Source organism: Trichosurus vulpecula, chromosome 5 (assembly GCF_011100635.1).
Source record: "Trichosurus vulpecula isolate mTriVul1 chromosome 5, mTriVul1.pri, whole genome shotgun sequence".
Taxonomy (NCBI): domain Eukaryota; kingdom Metazoa; phylum Chordata; class Mammalia; order Diprotodontia; family Phalangeridae; genus Trichosurus; species Trichosurus vulpecula.
Genome location: NC_050577.1, coordinates 297,866,417 through 297,890,444, shown reverse-complemented (window position 1 = coordinate 297,890,444; position 24,028 = coordinate 297,866,417). Strand labels below are relative to the sequence as shown.

General features: G+C 51.7%; 1 protein-coding gene across 1 annotated transcript; it reads right to left on the bottom strand.

Annotated features, from left to right (window-relative positions):
• Nucleotides 1–2,342: 2,342 nt before the first annotated feature.
• Nucleotides 2,343–19,486, bottom strand: TAB1 (TGF-beta activated kinase 1 (MAP3K7) binding protein 1). Its single transcript, XM_036758993.1, has 11 exons — nucleotides 19,358–19,486; nucleotides 13,028–13,164; nucleotides 12,372–12,525; nucleotides 10,435–10,521; nucleotides 9,780–9,918; nucleotides 9,049–9,162; nucleotides 8,399–8,510; nucleotides 7,746–7,890; nucleotides 5,862–6,084; nucleotides 3,988–4,144; nucleotides 2,343–2,853 (listed from the first exon to the last, which is right to left on the bottom strand). Exons 1-11 carry the CDS (start codon nucleotides 19,388–19,390, stop codon nucleotides 2,646–2,648), a joined length of 1,509 nt encoding a protein of 502 aa, XP_036614888.1. The 5' UTR covers nucleotides 19,391–19,486; the 3' UTR covers nucleotides 2,343–2,645.
• Between the last annotated feature and the right edge of the window lie 4,542 nt (nucleotides 19,487–24,028).

Genomic DNA, 24,028 nt, shown 5'->3' with positions numbered 1-24,028 from the left:
CTGGAGGGGTTCGCTATTTCCTTTTCCAGCTCATTTCACAAATGAGGAAACTGAGGCAATCAGGGTGAAGTGACTTGCCCAGGGTCACACAGCTAGTGTCTGAGGTCAAATTTGAACTGAGGCCTTCCAGACTCCAGGCATACGCTCTCTCCACTATGCCATCTAGCTGCCTGTATAATACGAGACAGGTAATGTTAATCTGTGTTTTTCCAAGTCAGTAGATCACCTGCCAGAATGAACACAGACTATAAAAGCTGGAAAGTACTTAAGAAATCATTTGTCCACATGAGGAAACAGGCCAGCAACTGGTGTCAAGTCATTGAAATGTTGACTTGGGTGGCTCCCTACCTTCCTAACCTGAGCAATCTGAATTAGTGAAGAGAAGCAATGGTGGCCCGGTGAGCATCTGTGCCCACCATCCCAGTGAGCCAAACATCCAGGCTGGAGCTGGGTCAGCCCTGAGTCCAAGGGCCTCACAGCGGGAAACTGGTCAGATTTAGCATTTCCTCAGATGACTCCTGTCCTGCAACATGTTTTGGGGAATCCTTGCCCAAGTCATGCTGGTCACACTCCTCCAGGGTGAGACCTCCCCTCTGCAGGAGAGTAGGGAGGGGAAGAGGCTGCAGGGGAGCTATGAGGTGAATTCTCCCACAGCCTCCATTGCAAAGGACAATACACTCAACTCTCCCAGGCTCCTTCAGGCTTCCATGTGACTGTACCAGGCCCAGGGCCGCCATCCTCATAGGAGCCCTCTGGGAGGATGGAACCCAGCTCAACTAAAATTGATAAAGGGCTTACTAAGTGCCAGAGTAAGCTGGTCTCAGTCAAGAAGACTTGAGTTCAAATCCCACCTCTTACCTTTCCTGGCTGGGTGACCCTGGGCAAATCACTTAATTTCTCCTAGGAAACTCTCCAAGACTAACTTGCAGGATGGATGCTGAGGAAGAATTTCTTCACCAGTTATTTGCTACATTGGGGTCGTCAAAGCGCAGCACTTGGGGGTGGTCCTCAAGACCCTTTCAGGGGACACTCAGGGTCAAAACTATTTCCATAATAATACTAATATTTTAATTTTGAATATGGTAAATGCAGAACATAAGCCACAGGAACATGGGGGGTCTTCAATAATTTTTAAGCACATAAGGGAGTTTCAAAATGAAAAAGTTTGAAACTGGCATTCTATATAGCTAACCCAGAAACGTTGGTATGACCATCTGTACAATGGGGATCGTATTTTATGTCTTCTCAATGGGTGGGGGAAGGCAGCAGAGGGAGGTAGAAAACGTAGAACTGAAAATAAAGATAAAATAGAAATATTTGAAAGAAGAGAACTGCCTAACCCTAATGAAGTCACATATCTGGGCAACAAAGGGCAAAGCACTGTGGGAGCCGTGGGACACGAAGGTAGATTATCCGGTCCCTGATCTAAAGCTTGTCATCCCGTGGAGGTGACAGGACGTGTCTGCTGACAGGTGTGATCTTCCGCTGGGTGAGGGAGCGTGTCTGGGTGTTTGAGGAGTATGTGAGGATGGGAAGAGCTGGGGAGGAGATGGAAGAATCAGGGAAGGCTTCCAAGCAGAAGAGACACTGAAGCTGACCTTCGAAAGAAGAGGATTCTGGAAGGCAGCAAAGACTGGCAGCCTGTACAAAAACAAGGTGGGGGATGAATGGCTGAATTCGACTCGTCCAGTTGGGCTGGGACATGACCAAGAGGAGTATGAACTAAGGCTAGAAGGCAGGTGGGAGTCAGAGTCACACTAAGGAGGCACTAGGGAGCCACAGAAGGTGTCTGAGAAGAGGACGGTCAGCTACACATTAGGAAGTAACTCTGACAGCTGGGCAGAAGGTGGCCTGGAGAGGGAAGCCAGGTGGGTGGGAGGAGTCCAAGCAAGCAGTGGGGAGGGTCTGCACGAGGGATGCTGCACACAGTGGAGGGGACATCAAACCACCTTGGCCACAGACAAATGTGGGAGGGCAGGGAGGGGAAGAGTCCAAGGGGATCCCGACAGTGCTGCTTTGTTCCTGTCCCTTCTTGCCAGTGCTCCAGGGCTAGATGGAAACTTGCCCGTTTCCCTGGCCCAAGTGGCATGCCAGCACCTGCCCCAGCAAATGAAGACTGACCACAGGCAGGCTGACCCCCAGGGCCTGGCTGGAGAGTATGCTTTGTGGGGATCAGAACCTCCCCTGTCTCAAATGAGAACCGAGAGATAAAAGGCTGGACTGGGGAGTGGGCAGGGGCACCCCAAGGCAAGGCTGAGGAGCGAAAGGGCCAGGGAGGGGGAGGTCTGTGGATAACGGGGACAATGGCACCTTCTGGGGGATATAGGCAAGTGCACACAAGCTTGAGGCAGGAGACATACAAGCGACATTTATTGGGAGAGAGACAGGCGGTGGTCCCCAGAAATGCTGGGCCTCTGGGGGGTGGTATTTGCTCCCAATGTCCAGTCTCCACTCGGGTTCTCTGTGCCAGCCAAGCCCCGCAGAGCTCATCCATGGGACTTGGGGGAAAAGTTTTTCCCTTACACATCCCCCACAGCCCAAGCCCCGAGGAGGGAGGGCCTGATGATGGTCCCCAGGCGGACGTACCCTGGCAGGGTATGATCCCTCCAGGGTCCTTCCCCTTCACAGAGCCACCCTCTTCGGCACTAAGACACTGGAAGGGCCCCCTGCTCCCCATGGTCCATATTCCAGAGACGGTAAAACTCCGCAAAGTCTACATAGGGCTCCACCCGACCGTCCTCATCGGGCTGGAGGGAGTGGGAGGGACGGGAGCGGAAGAGACCCCCGTCAGAACTGGAGCTGCTGCTCTGGGTGTGCGTGTTGGTGGACTGGAGGGTCATGGTTGGGCTTTGGCTGCAAAAGACAAAGGGAGGAGAGATCAATCTGTCTTCCCTGTGTGGGCTTTCTGTACTACGGAGAACCCAAGCCTCCTGGCTGCGATGAAATGGTCTAAAGCTTTCCCAGGTTCCTCCCTAAGGAATTCCAAGCACTTTGCAACCTCACAGAGGAAGGGAAGTGGGAGAACTTTCTCCATCTTCTATAGGAAGAGACCAAAATGGCAGAACTGCTGGACCCCTCCTAGAGAAGTCAGGCTTCCTCACCCATCTAAATGCTCTTTCCACCACATTCTACCATCTCTGATGGCAGACGCAGCCTCTCATAATCCCAGGACCACCCAAGAGACCACCCAGTCAGAGGGGACTGAGAAAAGAGAGTACAAATGCCCTGGGGACCCTCCCTCTACAGACAAGCCCTAGGAGGGGCTAGCGGGGCTGTTCTGAGGCACCCCCACCGGGTGCGGAGGAAGATGAGGCAAGAGCCCTGGAGACACAGAAGAAAAAGAGGAGGGAACTTGGCCACTCCCTGCCCAGATGTCCTTTTCAATGGCGGCATCCCACTGTGAGTGAGTTGGCAGAGGCCGCCGTCCCCTGAGTGGGCTGGGGCCACATCTCTTTTATTCTGCAAGGGATTGGAATGTGGAAAGCAGACCGGGGAGCCGACCTGGCCTGAGCATATGAATATACATTCCATGCTGGGCAGGAGGCCGGGTTCCAAGAAACCTGTCAGACAGGTCTGCTGTTGTGAGGGGCCCCTTCCTCATGCCCCGACCCCTGCCCCATCCCCTAGACCAGCTCCATGACTGTTTATCCAAGCTCAGAGCTGTTGCCACCAAGTCAGGGCCCCAGATTCCACAGCAGCAGATGATCCAGTAGGCCCCAAATCAAGCCCAGGCCACTGCCTACAAGCACAGTCCCTTTATCATGGGATCACAGGCAGAAGACAGTCATGGAAACTAGGAAAAAACACTGTCTGAGGCTGTGCTGTGCATCCTGAGCCCGGGCCAAGCCTTCACTCCATTCCCAAATGCTCTGCCTGCCCATGGTGGTCCAGCCCTGGGAGGAGGGGGCTCAGGCCAGAGCAGCCACCAGGAAGAGGAGGAGGCTTCCTCCAAGGGAGGGACAGGCCTGGGCACAGGCTGGCACTTACTTGGTTAGGGTGGGCGTCACCTCATCCAGGGTGGAAGCACTGTGGGCACCATTGACCATTTGTCCCTGGGAGGGCATAACTAAGGACAGCGTCACACTGGTCTTGCTGGTGCTCTGGGCACTGGAGTAAGGCACCGAGACAGGATACACGCGTCCTCCTGGAACAAAGATGCCCAGAGATTGAGCTGGGGCCTCTGGGCAGGGCTCTCTCTGCCCAGCCCCTCCCTCTGTCCATCAGCAATTTCATCCCCAGGGCTCCCACTCCCACTCCCCCACTCTCAAACCCCAGGAGCAGGGCCCCCAGCCAGCCCTCACCTGAGTAGGAATATCCTGAGAGTCGACCACCCATAGGACACCAATGAGGAACCACCCCACCCCCACCAAGCCCCATCTACATCTGACCCACTCTGATGGTCCCCTCCATCACTGGGAGCAGCCAAGAGCCCCAAGTGTCCCCAGGCCCAGCAACATCAGGACCCACCCTCCCCCAGAGCTCCCAGAGTACTTCACACCCACTACTGTGTTGGACCTGCCAAGAACAGGAGGCAAGGAGGGGTAGGCCTAGAGCAGAGCCCCAGCTATGATGCTCTGGGGGTCCTGGATCTGCTTAAAAAAATCAGGAGGTTCCAAGAGCTGGTTTTCAAAGGGCTCCTCCCTGGCTCAAGCATCTTTTGATTCTCAGAATGACCTTACAAAGCTCACACATGTCCCCATTTTACTGGCCAAGACACTGAGGATGAGAGGCCCTGCCATGGGGCTGACCCCCAGCTCTCCCACCACATGAATGCAGACAACTGCTAGGCTATCATAAAAATGGGCAAAAATGCAAAGAATTCACCAGGCTGGCAATGAGCTCCAAAACAGCCTCCCACCCTGAGCAAGGCGCCTGCCCGCCTCCAAAAACTACAACTGAACATTCCCGAGAGGGCCTGAGCTGGACAAGGAACAACGGATGGATGCAGAGCGGAGAAGACAGCTGGTCACATGAAGAGAGGGAGGGGGAAGAAGGGACAGACTGTGCCCCCAGCGTGGTGGCAGGGACGGCTGGGGCTGTGACCTGGGAGGGAAGGACCACTCTGAGGAGATGCAAGGACAAAAGCAGGTGAGTCTAGAAGGGGTGGGCTGGGGGAGGCAGGAGGAAGTCCCCACTGGGGGCACCACAGGGGACTAGCTGGGGTTCCCTCTGTGTGCCTTGGGGGCCTCCTCCTAAGCACCCCCAGGGGGTGCAGAACATCCCAGGAGATCAGTGCTCAAAGGCCCACATAAATGCATGTCAGTGACCTCATCTGTGAAATGGGCTTAGAAGAGTCGCCCCACCCCCCTCTGAAGGTGAAGAGCCTTGCCCTGGAGATGTCAAGAAGTCATCTCACACACACACACACACACACACACACACACACACGTATACACACGCACACATGAACACAAAGCCACACATGCATGCAATCCACACATACCTATACACGCACACATGATCCCCCGTACTCCCACTCCAGCTGGACCTGCGGCTCCTCTCACATCTGGGGTCACTTCGGACAGCCCGCTCTCAGCAGTGGTGCTGACACACAAGAGTGACCAGCTCCCACCATGGTACCAGTAACCCCAGCCCTAGTTTCAAAGCCTCAGGACTAGAGCCTGAGAAGGGACACGAGCCTTTGATATGTTGCCAGCCTGGAAGAATCTGTCAAAAACTCAACTGATGGTTTCCAAAACAAGACCGACGCCCCCAGGCTTCACAGAGCAGTGGGATGAGCTCAGACCCTGGGCTCAGGAGCCCTGAGGGGGCCAGGCCTGAAGCTCAGGAAGAGCTCAGGGGAGCAAACTCTTCATATCCACGGGACACAGGCCTCTGCGGGCCACCACAGGCAGGCGTACCTTGGGCTGGGGTCAGGGTGGGCTGGCTCATCTCGCCCAGTGAGTACCCAAAGTTCCTCACCAGCAGGGTCATGTCCTCGTGCCGGGGACAGAATGTTGAGCGTTCCCCACCGCTGGCAAAGGTGTCCCCATGGATACGCTTCACTCGGTCCACCACGGCCTGAGCCACCGCATCCAGGGAGGTCTGCTTGGCAAACTCTGTGTCAATCATTGCAGCAATCTCCTGGAAAGAAGCACGAGGGGACAGGGAGACCCAGCAAAGGCAAAGCAATGAGTCAAAGCTGGCCAGCTGCAGAAGAGGGTTGCCCCCAGCTCTGCTGAACACCCTTGACTAAGTGGCCCAGCTGATCAAGCATTAGGCCTGGAGTCCGGAAGCAACCTCAGACACTCACTAGCTGTGTGACCCCCGGGAGCTCCTTTAACCTGTTTTCCTCACCTGTAAAATGGGGATGGTAAGAGCGCCCACCTGCAGGGCGTGCTAAGGAGTAAATGAAGTCTAACTGTGAGGCACTTGGCACTCAGAGCCTGATTCTTAGCAAACCCTATGTACGAGTATATCGCCACCATCATCACCACCACCATCATCCTTCTCAACAGCTCCTTGTAGCCCGGTGGGGAAAAGCCTCAGAAACCAGACAATGGAAGAAGCTGTGGGAGCACAACCCCCTGTGCCCCTGCTGCCAGGGCAGAGAGGACCCCCAGCCTCACTGTCTCATCCATGAAATGGACAGAGTCGTGATGAGGAAATGCTTGGTTAACCACGTGCTCTCCTTATAAGGGAGGAGGGGCCCTGCCCTGTGCCCTGATAAAGAAGCCCCAGGTCTGGAGACAAAGCTTCCTTATCAGTAATGGGGATGATATCAGCTGCCCAGCTGCATGTCCCAAGTCCACTGTTATAACTGAGATAATAGATGCACTTCAGAGACTGAGGGTTGTTATCCTGCAGGTGGGATTCTGTATTTACCTTTTATACCTGGGAAAACAAGGGACACACACACGCACACGCACACGCACGCGCGCGCACACACACACACGCACTATCTGCTTAAAGACACATGAAACTAGGAAAAGAACCTAGGTGTTCTGATCCCCTGACTCGCCCCCTCAAGGGTGTTCTTTGTACAGATAGAGGCCTGTGGCATACTGGAGACAGCCAGGAAGACAGAACTCTTGGCTGGGTCCCCCCACTCTCTGAGTGCCCCAGGCAACTCTCCAGGACTATGGGGGCAGGGCAGCTGCCCGTGAGTCTGGCTGGAGGGACTCTCACAGAGGCTTTGCTGCTGGGTTACCAGCTCCCCTTCAGGCATCTCTGTAAGGTGAACAGTGAGTCCCTTACAAGAGCCCCCATAAAGTAGGAAGGATGAGTAGTATTAGCCCCTTCTACAGATGAGCAAGTCAAGGCTAGGAGCAGGGATGGGCCCCAGCGCTGAAGCCCGGCCTCTTGGCCTTTGTGTCTTTTGCCATCCTGCCTCCCACTAGTGTTCAGGGACAAAGGTTCAGCCCCACATGCCTGTGGTTTCTCTCTGATCACTAAGCCCTTGTTACTCCCCATTTTAGACAAAGGAAGAGCCTTTAAACTTGGTCCCCCATCTGTCCCCAGAGCTGTGGGTTTTGTTTTCTTTTCCCGTGTAAGACCAGCCTGGAGATGGGGGATGGCTATAGACAACATGGATGACCCTGGGGAACTGGCCCTGGCTGGGCCTTTTCCAATTGCCACTCCCACTGTTCTCTGCTGGCCACCAGGGGACTGAGCAGCTCAGCCAAGCCAGCCTAACATCACTCGGGCAAGAACGGTCGAGGGTCACTACAGCACTGGCTTGGCACCACCCTGAAGCAGCTCTGCCAGGCACCAGGCTGGACACGCCTGGTCAGAGGAGGGCTCACCTGATTGGCCTGCCCTGGCCCGTGGGCCGCCTCCAGGGCTTTGTAAAGCCCCTCTGACATCAGCACCAGGAAGCCAGTCACACCCTCCAGGGGCTGCCCTCCATGGATTTCTGGCTCCGCAATGATCGGCTTCGACTTGGCAGCGCTGTCAGGAGAGAGCCAGGGGGATGCTTAATTCTGAGAAGTCATTTCATAGGCTTTCACACTGGTCACCCCCAAACAAAAGTAAAGGAAGGAAGTGGGAGGAGGGGAAGAGAAAGAGATGGAGCTGGTCAGGGCAGTGAGGACTCAGGAGGCCAGAGGCAAAGTCCAGGTCCTGGCAGAGCCGCCCTTGAGGGCCCCAGGTCCTCCCTGCATGCACTGCTTCTACCCAAGGGAGGCAGCACTCACAGCTCCAAGGCTTTGCTGACCCCACCTCACTCTGCCTGGCTGCCCTGGCCCCCCACAGGCCTAGTCCTGCCACGGGGGCCGCATAGAACAAATCCCCGCTGCCAGAAGACAGCTCTGCCACACCTTCTCCGGCTCCTTGTCCTTGGGGTCAACAGTCCATTTCCTCTGGCCTGGAGGCCCTGCCCACACTGGCCAGAGTTGGTGCCCCCTGGCTTCCTCCAGGCCATGCCATTCAGAGACTGGTCAGAAGCAGAACTTCTCACCTGAGCAATTCAATGTCGCTGTAGCCATATTTGACCTTGTAATCCCCGATACGGCGGGTACTCTCCTGCCCACCGATGGTCCCCACTTGCTTGATTTTCCCTGCATCCAAACCTGCCCAGGGTGAAAAAAAAACCCCATCAATTCCTCTAACCCCGAAGTTCTCCAATGTGGTCTGGGGCCTCTGGGGGGCTCCAGAGACCCTTTCCCACAGGGTCTGTGAGATCAAGACTATTTTCATAAAAACACTAAGACGTTTAAGTTTCTAACACGGCAAATACTGATAGACATGTCCCCTACAAACAAAAGCTCTTTGGGGTCCTCAATGATTTTCACGAGTTCAACGAGGTCCTGAGATCAAAAGGTTTGGCAGCTTCATAAGGAAGAGTAGAAAAGGCATCCTGAGATAAAGATGCAACAAAGGGAAAGGGAGCACCATGCTCCTGAGAGCCTGCCATGGGGAAGGCCAGAGCCCCAGCCTTGCAGGGGCCCCAGCTGGACTGGCCAGAAATGTGACACCACCATCATCCCCAAGTCCTCTCGCACTGAGAACACTCCCCAGTCACACAAAACCATCTCCCCCCGTGCTCGGCCAGACTCTCCACAGCAGGGGCGGAAGGGTGGCCCTCAAGGGAGGGCAGAGGGCACGGACCCAGCTGGGACAGGCGAAAGAGCTCGTCCTCATTCTCAGTGGTGTGGTCGGCATTCAGCTGGGTCACCTGCAGCCCGTCTCCGGTGGCCTTGCAGAGTAGCGCACGGTTTGTACCTGGGACCAAAAAAGGCAGTCAGCAGCCAGCTTGGGAAAGGGAGCAGAGGATCCCAAAGGAGAACGATTCAACAGGAAGGATGGAGAAAGAAAGAGAAGGGTGGAGAGAGAAGGCAGGCGTCTCAACACCGGGAGCTGCCTGAAGCAAACACCGTTCACATCGCTCAGGAGGAGACTGTGACCCCAAGAGAGAAGACCTGTCACCAAAAATCTAACCTGCCTCCATTTTCTTTCTTTAAATAAAAAAGTTATATTGACATCTTTTATTTTGCTATTGGTCACGCCTTAACATGCCTCTCCCCTTCTTCCATGACAGAGCAGGAAACAGAGATGAAGAACCTTCACGGGGCCCTGGGGGAATGGCCTCTGGTGGCCAGGGTAGCATTCGAAGCCCCCAGCCCCCAGCTCTCCACATCCCCCGACCTTCCCAGAGAGCCAGTGACTGGAACCAGCCCATCCTGGGAACAGCCCAGGCATCCCGGGGCACACCCCCAAAACGGCCTCAGCACAGGTTGAGTCTGAAGCACGAAGACTCCTCGGTCAATTGGCCTGCTTTGTTCCTCAGAAGTCCCACGTTCATGTTCTCGTTCCCCCCACCCAGCCAGGTGGAGACTCACCGACATTGGCGATATAGAGCTTGTTGTTGAGAATGACCGCCACCACGGCCATCGCGCCGCCAGAAATCTCTCTCTCCAACACCTTCAGCCTCTCTAGGATCTTCTGGTACTGAGACGGCAGCTGGTGCTGAGGGACCCCCTGTAACAGAGAGCCCAGGAGGCCCGAGACAGCTCTTAACAACTGCTGAAGAGAGATTTGACAGTGGGTGACGAGAAGTTGGGCCTGAGGCCTGAGGCCATTACTGCAGCACAGAGTGGATTCCACCCTGGACAGGCAACTCCTGGCTGCCCTGGGCGGGATCCCTGGCTACAGACCCAGAGCCTTTCAAGGGTCACCGAGAGAGAGCATGTGGGAGATGGGAAAGGACAAGGGATCCCAGCTCTGCTCTCCAATTCCCATGTGAATGCAAGGGAGGCCCTCTGCCTCTCTAGGCCTCAGTTTCTCCCTCTGTAAGATAAGAGAGCTGAGCTAGATAATCTCTAAGGTCCCTTATGATGCTAAAAACCAAACCCATCTGTCCCCTTGCAGCTGGTGACCTAATAGAAAATGGTGGAGTAGTTTAAGACCAACAGGTCCTGGGGACTCCTTGATTCAGTCAGGACCCCAGGCTCCTCCTCACTGGGGAGGTGGGGGCTGGGCAGAAGAAGCTGTTACCTCTGGCAGCTGGGATTGGAGGCTTGCTTTCTCTGCCAAACCATCATCAATGGACTCCAGAAAGCTCCTTTCCACAACATCAAAAGCCTGGAGGGTGAGGGACAGGAAGGAGAGTCAGAGCAAACACCGGTCCTGCTCCTGAAGCATTCATTAATCTAATTTCCCAAATCCTTTCATTAGATAACAGCATGATTAATTCTTCAGGGGTATTACATGGATGTCTAGTCCAGGTCACTTAGCCACAATCCTAAAAACAAAGGGTGTGCCCATCCCCCTGGATGCTCAGGGACACCACGGCTAGGAAGGGGCCATCTCAGCCCAGCAACCCATGGGTACTCACTTCCACAAGTTGGCACTGCTCAGTGCCATGTCTTACAAGGTCAGGGGCTCAGTACGTGTGCCACGTGAACGAAGAAGTCACCCCAAACGGGGTCATGCCCCACCTCAGCCAGTGCTCTCCCCTCCTCCAATCCCATGTCTATCCCTGTAAAGACAGCATGGCACAGGAGAGAATGCAGCTCCCCCACTGCCGCCTCCACACCCTACCAGCTAGGTGATTCTGGCCAAGCCTGGGCTTCCATTTCCTCCCCCAGAAGAGGGGTATCAACACACTTGTATCTTCTACCTCATGGGATGGTTATTGTGGGGAAAGCACTGTGAGCTCAGGGTCAGATGCCCCATCAGCGACCAGAAGAGGACCACAAAGATCTCTGGCTAGGGGCGCTGGAGACCAGGGCATACGAGAATTCCCTCAAAGAACTGGGAATGCTGGGCCCAGAGAAGAGCAAGCTTGTGGGGACAAGAGCACGACACATCTTTTCGAGCCTGAAGGGCTGCTTTGTGGAACAGGGAGACACTTGTTCTTAGTGCCAGAGGGACAGGCAGAGCAGGGAACCTGGGGCGACGTTGAAGAGAGGCATTTTTGGGCCCAACATAAGGAAAAACTCTCTAAGGATGAAAACTCTCCCAAAGTGGAAAGGACAGCTGGTCAGGTAATGAGTTCCCCATCGCCACTGGTCTTCAAACAGAGGATGCACAAAGACTTGTCCAGAGACAGCATCAGGCTACACGTGCTTAGGAGGCCCCCCTCCTCTTCTCATCCTCTCTCTGCAGGGATGTCTAATGCCTTCCCTGGAAATCTAACTTGAAAGCCTGTGGTTATTTTCACCTTGGCTCCTCCATTAGACTGGAAGCTTCCTGAGGGCAGGGGCTGCTTTGGCCTTTCTCTGCATCTCTGGCTCTTGGCCCAGGGACTGGCGCACAGTAGGTGCTTCACCAATGCTTGCTGACTGTCGTTGGTCTGACCTGACTCTGTAGTAACTCATCCAAGTCTTCCCAGGTTCCCCTGAACCCATTTCCTTCATCATTCCTTGGGGCACAGTAATAGCTCATTCCATCCACATGCAATCCTTTGTTCAATTATTCCCCAATGGATGCCCCAGCCTGGAGCTTCCCAGAAGCACTCTCTTCTAAGAGAAAGGGGACCAAGGACCACCTTCTAGAGGATGCCTGTCCTGAAGCCCTCAGCTGCAAGGACGCCTGGAAGAAGGAGGAAAGCTGCTGCTGGACTGGGAGTCTGAAGAGGAGACAGTTGGGAAGGTGCAAGGGTGGTCTGCTGACAAGGATAGGAGTGGATGAGACCAAGGGTCCACGGAGAGGGATTTGCCTTGGCCAGGAGAAAGGATACCTCTGCACCTGAGAGAGGAGGGAAGGTGGGGGAAGGCAACAGAGTGGGGAGAAGAGGGAGCCTGTGGAGGGGGAGCATTAGGGTGCAGAAAGGGTCCCTTCCAACACTGGCAGGGAGTGTGTAACAACAAAGGGCCAGGGAAGCCTGCACTACTGCCATGAGCAAGTGGCATTCTCTTCCAGCTCCATGCATTTCTGGAGAGCCAGGGTGTCCCCTCCCTCTCCTCCGCAGGAGCACAGCAGGCCATTACCTGGAGCAGCACCCGCCTCACGTCAGCCTCGCTGTGGTCAGCATTCAGCTGGCCCAGCAGCAGCTCCGCGGACAGCCTCTGGCCCACAAAGCTGGCCACTCGGTTGCCATCATAGCCGTTGAAGACCCCATAGAGGAAACAGTTGTTCTCACTCCTATCAGAAAGGAAGGAAAGGTTTGGGCCAGTGTACAGGTGGCTGGGGGAGAACAGCCATGCAGGAGTTCTCCAGCTCTATGACATCAGCCTAGAGCACGGGGAAGGATTTAGAACCACAAGACCTGGGGCTGCAGCCTGACTCAACCACCAGTAAGTACTTGCAACCGAATCTTGGCTAATTCCTTTCCCCACCTTGGGCCACAGTTTCCTTCTCTCCCTTCGAGCTGCATGTCCTATGACTCTGTGTTCCTCGTCCCTGTTCCTGCCCTCACACATCTCCAGGGGTGCCCTCAGGCAATAAGAGCATACTTTGGGGGGGCAGCTACACTAGGCTATGTCTCTGAGCACACAGGGAAGTGACTCACCATGCCGGGGTCCTACAGATACCCCATGTCAGTGACAGTCACTGGGGTGACTCCTACACTCACAGGAAGCTATGAGGTTGGGTCATCCTGCTTGGGGGCCACTCCCAGTGCAGGGCAGCAGCCCCGAGCTCTCACCTAAACTTGAGCCAGCTATCCTCCAGGGGATGGTTCTCAATGCCCTTGCCATCAGCAGAGTGGGTACGATTTGGAGCAGAGCCAACTCCAGAGAGCTGGCAGAGAGGCAGGTCATCGGTCCAGCTCGGCTGCTGCTCCTAGAGAAAAACAAGAAAAATGGGAGACACCCCCCCTCCCCGTTCTTCTATGACCCAGCCTGCTCTTTCTCTTCCCAAAACAAACCCAGCAGACTGAGCACAATCCTGCCCTACTGTCCCTCCTTCCATCTCCAAAACAATGGCTATTCGATGGACAGACGAACACAGGAGGACCTGACAAGCTCTTTTAATGATAAGTCTCGGCTCTTTACAACACCTTACACTTTGTAAAGACTATAAACATGCTCACCAGGAAGGTCTCTGTACAAATACTGGACGCCAGGCCAGGGTTTTATGGCAATAGGTGTGTTAGAAAAACATGAGGTTAAAACAAAACAAAACATAGCACACAAAATATAACTGTCAACCTTCAGAAGTTTGACCAGAAATGATTGAAACACTTACTAAGAGCCTCCGTGCCAGGCACTGTGCTAAGTGCTGGGGACACAAAAAGAGGCTAAAGGCAGTCCCTGCTCTCAGAGAGCTTATAACCTAAAGGGGGAGACAACAAACAAACACGTACAAGCAAGGTCTAGACAGGAGAAACAGGAGATAACTGAGGGAGGGAAGGCGCCAGAATTAGGAGGAGCTGGGGAAGACTTCGTGTAGGAGGTGGAATTTTAGTTGAGAGTTAAAGGAAGCCAGAGAGGTCAGTGGTCAGAGCAGAGGGAGGGTGTTCCGGGCAAGCAGGACGGCCAGAGAAAAGGTCAGGAGCCAAGAGATGGAGGGTCTTGTCACAGAACATCCAGGAGGCCAGAGTCACTGGATCAAAGAGTATGTGTTGGGAGTAAGATATAAGAAGACTGGAAAGGTTGGGGGAGAGAGAGGCTGTGAAGGGCTCTGAGTGCCAAACAGCATTTTGTATTTGATCCAGGAGGTGATAGGGGGCCAGTTTATTGAATGTATGTGTGGGGGGGGGGGCGGGGGGTGTCATGATCAAACTTGCACTTTAGTGCCTGAGCCAGAGCATAGACTGGAGTGAGGAGAGATTTGAGGCAGGATCCTCCCCTCCTCCAGCAATTACAATTATCCAGGTGTGAGGAGATGAGGGTCTTCACTAGGATGGGGGCAGTGTCAGAGAAGAGAAAGGGGAGTATTTGGGGGAGAATCTGCATATTCTAGGCAAATGGGCATAAGTATGAAACATTTATTAAACACTTACTATGTGAAAAGGATTGGGGATACAAATAGAGAAGTCAGATTATCTCTGCTACCAAAGAGCGTTTTCATGCGGGAGACAACACATGGCGAAGGTTTCAGCTGCCAGTCAAATGGGCACGTCCCATGGTCCTTAGGGTGCCAGGGCAGAGCAGATGGCCAGGCTTTGTCTTTAATGTCACTGCCAATGATGAAATCATATCATTTTCTGGTGTGGGACCGTTGGCCAGGCCAAGGACTTTGGTGAGAAGAACTCTCCTTTCTGGGACTTATAGAGCTGTGGCTGCAGCCCCCTTGGAGAAGCTTCCCAGGACTGTGGCAGAGGGCCCTGAGCTGGTAGCACAGGTATTCCCAAGACTCTTGGGCTCAGGCTCCTGGGCTATCTCCATCTGGGTCTGAGAGGGGATGGTGGTCAGGGTGGTGGGGGTGGTAGCCTGACCTGCTGCTTCCTCCCTCTCCCTCAGGGTATCCTGCTGCTCCAGTGAGGCTGGCTTGCCTCTTCTGTGTGTGGCAGTTGATGGGGATGGCCAGTTTTTTCTTCAAAGAAGTTGCCTCCCCAGGTGATGACTGGGCTGGGGGCAGGACAAATGGTCTGAGAAGTTACATGTACGAGCAAAGGCCTAGTCATGTGCCAGGGCCAGTGTGCGGTGCAGTTTCCCTGAAGCATGGGGAAGAAAGCAGGTGGAACTGAGAAAGATTACCCAGATATCTTCATTTTATTATAGCTGTCACAGGCTACAAAGCAGCTGTTGTCTTTTTTCCCTTTCTCAAATTTCTTAATACTTTTGGGAAAGCTCTTATATTTTTTGCACATGTATTCACACAAACCCACCACTTCACCCCAGCCCACATGGCTACAAAATATCCTCCCATCCTGGGTACCAACCAATGTGTGTGTACTTCCCAATGTGTAGAGATGATGAGTCTCTGTACTAATCATAGCCTTGTCACACAAGGCTTAAGATAGTGTAAATATACATAAGCTTGTTAAAAAGTAGTGATGTTTTAAGTGTAGAGAACAGGCCAAGCAAGGCAACTGTTCCACAAACACTAACTCTAAGCACACCCTGCCTATGAGGCTAGGCCAACAGTGACAGAGTCGAAGCCCTGGGCTGCTGAAGCCTGGACTCTGCCCCGTGCCAGCTCTCTGACTTCGATGAGTCCATTCGGCCTCTTTGGTAACACCCAACTGCATAGGGAAAATGAAGATTTCAAATGGAAACGTGAGCTGTGGTTATCATTGTGAAGCAGCTTTCTATTTCACTATATGACTGTGGAATGAAGATTGATTTTTCAAATATCTGCTTTAGAAGCACCTTACCTAAATACATCTCCGTTAACTCCACTCTTTCCAGGAGCCCTGATTTCATGGGGGGGGAGCGTGGGGGGGGTTTCTACTCCCACTAGAGATGCAAATCCTGGCCACCCATGTCCAGCTGGGGCCCCATGGCCCGGAGCGTGCTCTCTGACCAGAGCCACCAGGAGGCACCAGAGGAGGCCACTACACAGTGCAATGCACAAAGGTGAGTAATGGAAACTTTCAGCACCTAGGATGACCAAAGGGGCATCCTGCACACCTAAACGACAGAGGCTGGGAACACGTGACTCAAAGGTCAACCTACACCGAGATCAACAGTTCTCACAGTGTGGTCTGAGGACCTGGGGGATCCACGAGATGCTTTCAGGGTCCACCAGGCTAAACTATTTCACCATAATAGTAAGACATCATTCTCATCCTCTCACAACAGTAGAGTGGAGTCTCCTAGAGACAATGTGATCTGAGAATTAAAGATTAAAGGAGCTAATATGTCCTCTGTGGACAGAGAAGCCTGCAGATGTGGCAGGACTTGCTGCTTCACGTGTATTCATCCGGCATCAGGACCAGCTGGTCACAAAAGAAGATCTTGTGGGTGAATGCTTGGCCACAAGCACAAGTGGTGCTGAAGAACTTCTGTGAATCTCACGCTTTATCCTGGTACAGCTGTGCTGGATATCTGCACTGACTGTGGAAAAGGCACCAAATGGGAGAGTCGCCTTCATGCTTTTTACCTCCTTTCATCCACAGTAGAAAACAAAGCCAGCTTCACTTAGGAATATCCTTGATGGAACAATAAACCTCATTAATCTTATCAAACCTTGGCCCTTGAGTACACATGCATGTGATCAGGAGATCAGAAGCAGGAATAACCCATGTTTGCAGCACACCCCAGGGTGGTGGCCCTCACAAGAAAAGCCTTTGTGCCGCTGTGTGAGCAGAGATTATTTTTTCCTGGATCACCATTTTTACTTGAAAGAAAGACCCACAAACTATGGTTATTCAGACTTGGGCATCTGGCAGCCATTTTCTGAAAAATAAATGAAGCAAACCTGTTGCTTCAAGGAAACTAAATGATGGAATTTCTATTTTTTTTTCCTTTCTTTTTCCTTTTTGGAGGGAGGAAGGCAGGGCAATTGGTGTTAAGTGAGTTGCCCAAGGTCACACAGCTAGTAAGTGTGTCAAGTGTCTGAGCCCGAATTTGAACTCAGGTCCTCCTGACTCCGGGGCTGGGGCTCTACTCATTGCGCCACCTAGCTGCCTGATAGGATTTCTTACCAATGATAAAATTTGAGCTTTCAAGCAAAAATTGGAACTTTAGAAAACTAGAATCTGTCACCATGAATTTGACAGCATCCCAATACTTATAGATTTTGGATGAGACAAGTGGTGAATTTAATAAGTCTGACCTTGGGATACTGTACAATAAAATGTGTCAACATTTGGAAGATTGACAGGTCAGTAAGCCAATGTTTTCCAAACGACCAATGCATGAGAGGTTACACACTCATTCATGAGTAAAAGAGCCATTTAAAGTGCAAGGTGGACCAATGGATCCTAACGTAACAGAGGGTGGAAAATTCAGTCACCTGGTTTCAGGAGCCACGTTGCAAGTACCATTCAGTGCGTTTTGGTGTAATCTCAAAGGATATCCACAACAATCTAAAACAGCTCTTCAAAAACTCCTCCCTTTTCCAGCTACATCTGAGGGAGAGGCCAATTTCCTTTATCTACTTCAACCAAAACAACCTACTCCAACAGGCTGAATGCAGAAGCGGATAGGACAATCTACTTGTCTTCCTCGAAGCCAGATGTTAAAGAAATATGCAAAAATATAAAACTATGCCATTTTCCCCACTAAATTTTTTTGTTTTGGAAAAGTCATTTTTCATAAAAATGTTATTTATGTCAATACATAGTGAGTTTATTATTAAATGAATTAATATTTTTAAGTGTTACCGGTTTCAATTTCTAATGTGATAACTATCAATAGATACAATCCACACGAGCAAAAACCTTTGGGGAGGGGGCCCTCAATAACGTTTAAGAGCGTAAAGGGGTCCTGAGAGAAGAGCTAGATGGCATCTAGGGTCCCTTCCAGCTAAAGAACTGGGCTCCTATAAAACATCGGCATCTCTCCCCCCACCCCCATCCTTGCTGGTTGGTTTTTGTTTTTACATTTTTTAGCAAGCACCTTGACACAAAGAGGGATCCTCATCCAACAAATGTCAACCTTCAGAGAATCACAAAGTGTTTCTTCTTTAGGCCAGGTTTGGTTCAGTGGGGTTGGATTTCCATGAACGCTTTCTCTCTCTGAACCCATTTACACACTAGCTTTATTGCTTTTTACTCACTACAGAGATCTAATCTCTGATCCTGCAACTGAGAGACTGGGTGGCCTGCCCAGGACCACACAATCTGTATGTGCCAGAGAGCAAACTTGAAGCCAGGTCATCCCAGCTCTGAGGCTGACTATAAAATATACTAGGCTCTGCTGTTCTTGGTGACTAGCAAGACAGGGTTGTACCTCAGTTAGAAGAGGCAGCATGACGCCATGGAAAGGAGTCATTTAGGCGACATTTGGCAGGTCATGTACCTCATTTGGAGAATTAAGGGATTAAACCAGACCATCTCTAAAGTCTAGGTCTGGGATCCCCTCCATCCCCATCGTGGTATTGTGAAAAGAATGTTGGGTTTGGTGCCAGAAGGCCTTGCCATCCATGGACGGCACTACCGGTGTGACTTCAGGCAGGTCACTGAAGACCTCCCTGGCCTCAGTTTCCTCCCCTGTAAATGAAGGGATCATACTAGATGACTTCTGAGGTCCCTTCTGGTTCTGGATCAATGGGTGACCTCCCTGGGCCTCAGTTTCCTCTTCTGTAAAAGAAGGGGGTTGCATCTGATGCAACACTCCAGAGCGGGCCCTGAACCAGATCACAATATAACAGGAAAATGTTTAACACAATAAAAATAGGACGCAATGTAGGTGATGTTAATTTGTGGTTTTCCAAGTCCATGGGGGATTCCTTTCTATGTGGAATGTGGGCACTGGATGTCCATCTCTGGAGCTAAGATCCCAAGTGTCAGGGGCTGTGCTGAGCTCGAGAGGATGCCAACACCGTAGGAAACAGGCCCTGCCCTCGAGGAGCTTCCATTCCATCTCCTCCAGTCCCTCTCCCCCAGGCTCAGACTCCTCTAACACGGCAGGGAGCACGTGGGCTTCCTCTAGCAGCTACAGCACAAGGCGCATGCGCCGCCGGATGGGAGCACGAGAGGGAGCGTACGCACCACTAGTCGTCAGTCCCACCCCCGCCACCGTGAGACGCACGCAACCACGAATCCAGCCCCGCGAGACCAGAACGCCATGGGTGCGCGAGGCCCGCCCCTCCCACAGCTGAACAGTGCGCCTGCGTGCCGAAGTTCCTACTCCCAGTCCCCCGCGAGGGGGCGCGCGAGACCGCATCATTGCGGCGCGAGGTAAGGGGGCGGCCAACGCGCACGCGCCACGTGAGGGGGAGGGGCGCTGCCGTAGGCAGGTGGAGGGGCCGCGGCGACGGGGATGAGATGGGAAGCGGGGTGGGGAGCCTGGTCAGGAAGGGGTTTAGGGCGTCCTCCCCACCTTGGCTGAAGCGAACCGGCTTCTCCCTCCCCCCTGGCCCAGCCCATCCCAGCCCCCAGCCCCGAGGCCGGACGGCGCCGGCCCGCGGGTGGCTTCCTCACACTCTGTAGCAGGCTCCTCCTCTGCGCCGCCATCTTGGAGGGAACCAACCCCCACCCCGCTCCACCACCTCTGAAGCCGAGCAGGCGAGCAGGGTGAGTGGCTAGAGCGGCTGCTTAGTTTGGAAATGCGCATGCGTGCGTCTAGGAGCGGCACCGAAGTGGAAGGGAGGAGTCGGGACGGAAAGAAACCTCGCGGGACTCCCACTATGGAGCATGCGCGCGGCGCCCCCTCGCGTCCATCCGGGGCTTGGCGCCGCTGCCCGACCGCGCAGGCGTCCTGGCTCTGGTTGACTTGGCGCTCCCTGTTTGGCGTAGCATGGTTTCCATCTCACGAAACCTGTATTAGGGTTAGAGAGGAAGCGTCGTCTCCCCCGTTTTACAGATGAGGAGGTCAAGGCTCCTGCCCAGGGTCGCAGCCGGTGTAGGAGCGGGATTTGAACCTAGGGCTTTCCATTGATTGCTCTCTGTTGTCCTCACCTGATAATAGCGTCCAGACTTTTGGACCCTGACGCCTCCTCCCTGGTCCTGGGATCATTTCTTTATGTGTCATAGCCCTCTTCCCGGATAAAGCAATGATTAGGCGCTTACTGTGTGCCAGGCACTTTCAGGTGTGCAGACTGCTTTACCGATGTCCCTTGTGGTCCCGTGACCCGGGTAGGTGGTGTTATTTTAATGGGGACATAGAGGCAGGTGGCATTTCAGTGGTGTGTCCAGGGTCTCACAGCTAGTAAGGGAAGGGGGACCAGCATTTATTGAGCACCTACTACATGCTGGACACTGTGCTAAGCTGTAGCCATAATGGCTTTTGTTTTCTTTGAATGGCTCAGCTTGCCTCATTGGGCCTCTGGACGCTGTGGCTTGCTCTTCCGGGGCAGGAGGCCCGGGGAGCATGCCGGGAAGCAGACAGCTTCCTGTGTGAGGAGTCATGGGGCTGGCTGAGGGGAGGTGTTGGCGGCTATGCTAGGGGGAGGGGCCAACTCAGGAACCAATCGGCCCTGGTCATTTGGGCGGAGCTTGATGATGTCAAAAACCCTATAAGAGGGGAGAGGACAGCTTGAAGATTCTCTCTTTCCTTTTCCGGTTGGAGCCAGCGACAGTTACGACAGTTAGGTCAGTTACAGCGACCGTTACATCGTCAATTTCAGTTGCAGCTTCAGTTTCAGAAACAGACACAGCTGAGGCAGGAGCTGCCAGCAGCAGAGCTGATCTACGGGAGGAAGCTGAACAAAGACTTCAGTCCAGTGGGTAATCTTATTACCATCAAGGGGGAAACATGATTTTGCTTTACGCAATCATGTTTCTCTGTAGCCTCCTGGTTACTCTTTCAAGGCGTACCTATTGGGCCTGGAAGATTATGACCAACATATCAAAATGGGGCTTCTGGTTCATGGGTTGGTTACTGTGGAGCCTAAATAAATGTTTTGATTCTTCTGCCTTCTACTTTGAGAGTTTCTTCTATCCGGCGATTCCGAACCTTTCAGACATGTTTATGATCTTCTTTGAGATTATAAACTCTGCCCTCCTGATACATTTGGCGTCACGAACAGGATCGCTAGGTATAAGATCTCTATTTAGAAGCAGAACAATTTCAGAGGAAGAGATAAATATCCCAGGATGGGAGGATCCATTTTATTCCTCCCTAGCAAAAGAATTGGCTAAAAAAGCTGGACCCTGTGAAAACTGGGAACCAAGGCTACGGAAAGGAGATCCTAGGGATTTAGAAAAGTGTTTACGAGAAGTTGGGATTCAGTCAGGGGCATCACTATCTAGGCAAAGCTGGATAGTGTTATCAGCCTACCGTCTAGTATACGAAAGATTGAGATTAAGTGAAAGACATAGGGGCACTCCTACCCCACAGGAAGAAGAGGAATCTCAGATAGCAGGAGACCAAACTGACTCAAATGAGAACTTTTCTATTAATGTGGCTAAGAGCAACAGGAGACCAAAAAAGCCCAGAGTGCATTTCAACCCAGCCCAGAAAGAGCCGGCTGAGGCACAAAACACTACTGGGGTTCAGGATGTGCCTCACATAGAGAATAGGAGATGGTTAAATGATCAGACAAGGGCTCGACCCATACAAAGGAGGAAGACAGAAACCCGAGGTGAAGATTCAGTTACAAGGGAAATTCAGGAAGATTTCTCACCGCAAGAGGTCACAGATATTTTGAGTAGATTCAGCCAAAGAATAGGAGAACCATTGATATCTTGGATGGTAAGACTCAGTGATCAAGGGGCCGGTGGAATATCAGTAGATGGGACAGACTGCATGAGATTCATAGGTATCAGCCATGATCCTCTAGTTCAACAAGCTTTTAGGGAACATCATCAGCAAGGAGATGGTGATAGCAGGACTACTCTGTTGGCATTAGCCGCTGTGGGATGCAATAAGAGATATGATACTGATTCTATGTGGCCCACTGAGCACAGACCCTGGTATTCACTTAGAGATTGTATCATGAGACTAAAGGAGGAGGTAATGAAGACTGCCATTATGATAGGAACTGCAGACAAATATTACAATGATCCAATGGGACTGTCTCATAGGAATTTAATAATTAGGACAGCTCCCCCTGCTTATAACAACTAATTTTGAATTTATTGCTTGGAGAAGTAGGGAGCCGTCTTACAACAGTGATAAATAAGATTTTACAGTTATATGACTTAGGTGACTGGGGAAGGGATAGATCTCCTCGAGAGAGAAGGGTGAATAACCAGCAAACTTGGCGCCAAAGGAGAGTAACAAGGAAAGAAATGTTTACTACTTTATTGAGAGCAGGGGTAGGTTTTGAAATGATAGATGGAATTCCAACCAATGAATTATACAGAATGTATAGAGGACTTGATAACACGAGAGATAGGGAAATCAGAACTGCTCCTGCAAATGCTACAGATGTTGAACCTTCAAACCCAAGTGAATCATATGAAAGGGAATACTAGGGAACAGGCCGAGCCCCAGTCCAAATTAAGGAAATACACAGGCTGGATTGTAGACCTCACATTAACTTGACCATATATTGGAAAAATGGGTCAAGTACGGTAACTGAGGCATTAATAGATACTGGGGCCGAGGCCACCCTTATTTATGGAAATCCAGACAAGTTCAGCCATGGAACTCCTATTACCATCACAGGACTAGGAGGGACTGAAATATCAGCCAGACAAGTTAAATTGATGATGAAAATTGGACAGTTGCCCAAGAAAGAATATAGTGTGGTTATTGTGCCTATTCCTGAATACATCATTGGAATAGACATTTTGAAGGGTATGACCTTAAATTTACCTGAAGGGAAATACCAATTTGCTGTGAGGAAAATAGGCATTAATGCAGTCTTAGTGGGGAAAATCAAGATGGATCCAATCACTTTGCCCGAACCTTCTGAAGTAATTACTTTGAGGCAATATCGTGTGCCAGGTGGGCAAGATGAAATTGCCAACACTATAAGAGAATGTGTTGAGGCAGGAGTGTTAGTCCCTACAACTACTCAATGGAACAACCCTGTCTGGCCAGTCCGAAAGTCAGATGGAACATGGAGGATGACAGTAGATTATAGACAGCTGAACAAAGTGACTCCTCCCTTGTATGCTGCTGTCCCAGACACAGTTACTTTAATAGAGAGAATACAAAAACGTGAAGGGACTTGGTATGCAGTTATTGATTTGGCCAATGCCTTCTTTACAATCCCAATAGACCCCAAGCAATGGAATCAGTTTGCTTTTACTTGGCAAGGCCGACAGTATACATTTACACGCCTGCCGCAAGGATATATTCATAGCCCAACTATTTGCCACAGGATTGTAGCTGAACATTTGGATGAATTAAAGTTACCTGGTGTACAGCTTACACATTACATAGATGACATCATGATACAGGGAAAGAATATAAAGGAGGTGGAGGAGAGTTTAGCATTATTAATTGACCATATGAAAAGCAAAGGATGGGAAATCAACCCCGCAAAGGTTCAAGGGCCAGCTCAAACTGTAAAATTCTTGGGGATACAGTGGAATAGAGGACTGCGAGAAATTCTCCCACAAGCTCGACAAAAAATCCAGGATTTTCCCACCCCTACCAATAAGAAAGAGGCCCAAAAGTTCATAGGGCTGTTTGGTTATTGGAGACACCACATCCCACATTTGGGACAGATTTTAAAACCCTTGTATAAAGTCACCAGAAAGAAATATGAATTTGACTGGGGACTTGAACAAAGTAGAGCTTTTGAGGAAGCAAAGGCTGCTATTCAATTAGCTTTAGACTTATGGCCTATGCAAAATGGGCCAGTGGAGTTACAAGTGACTGTACAAGATGACTACGCAAATTGGAGTCTGTGGCAAAAACAACAAAGCCGAAGTGTACCTTTAGGCTTTTGGTCAAGGAAACTGCCCTCATCTGGAGTGCAATATACACCTTTTGAGAAGCAGCTGTTAGCTGCATATTGGGCTTTAGTAGAAACTGAGCAACTAACTCTGGGTCATGAAGTGGTATTAAGGCCTGGAATTCCAATTATGACTTGGGTAATGAGTACCCCAGCTTCTCACAGAATTGGACATGCACAAGAGGCAAGCATAATCAAATGGAAGTGGTATATTCAGAATAGGTCCAGAGCAGGCAAAAATGGAGTTTCTGCTCTACATGAATCTGTGGCGAACATTGATACTGAGAGCAATGAAAAGCCC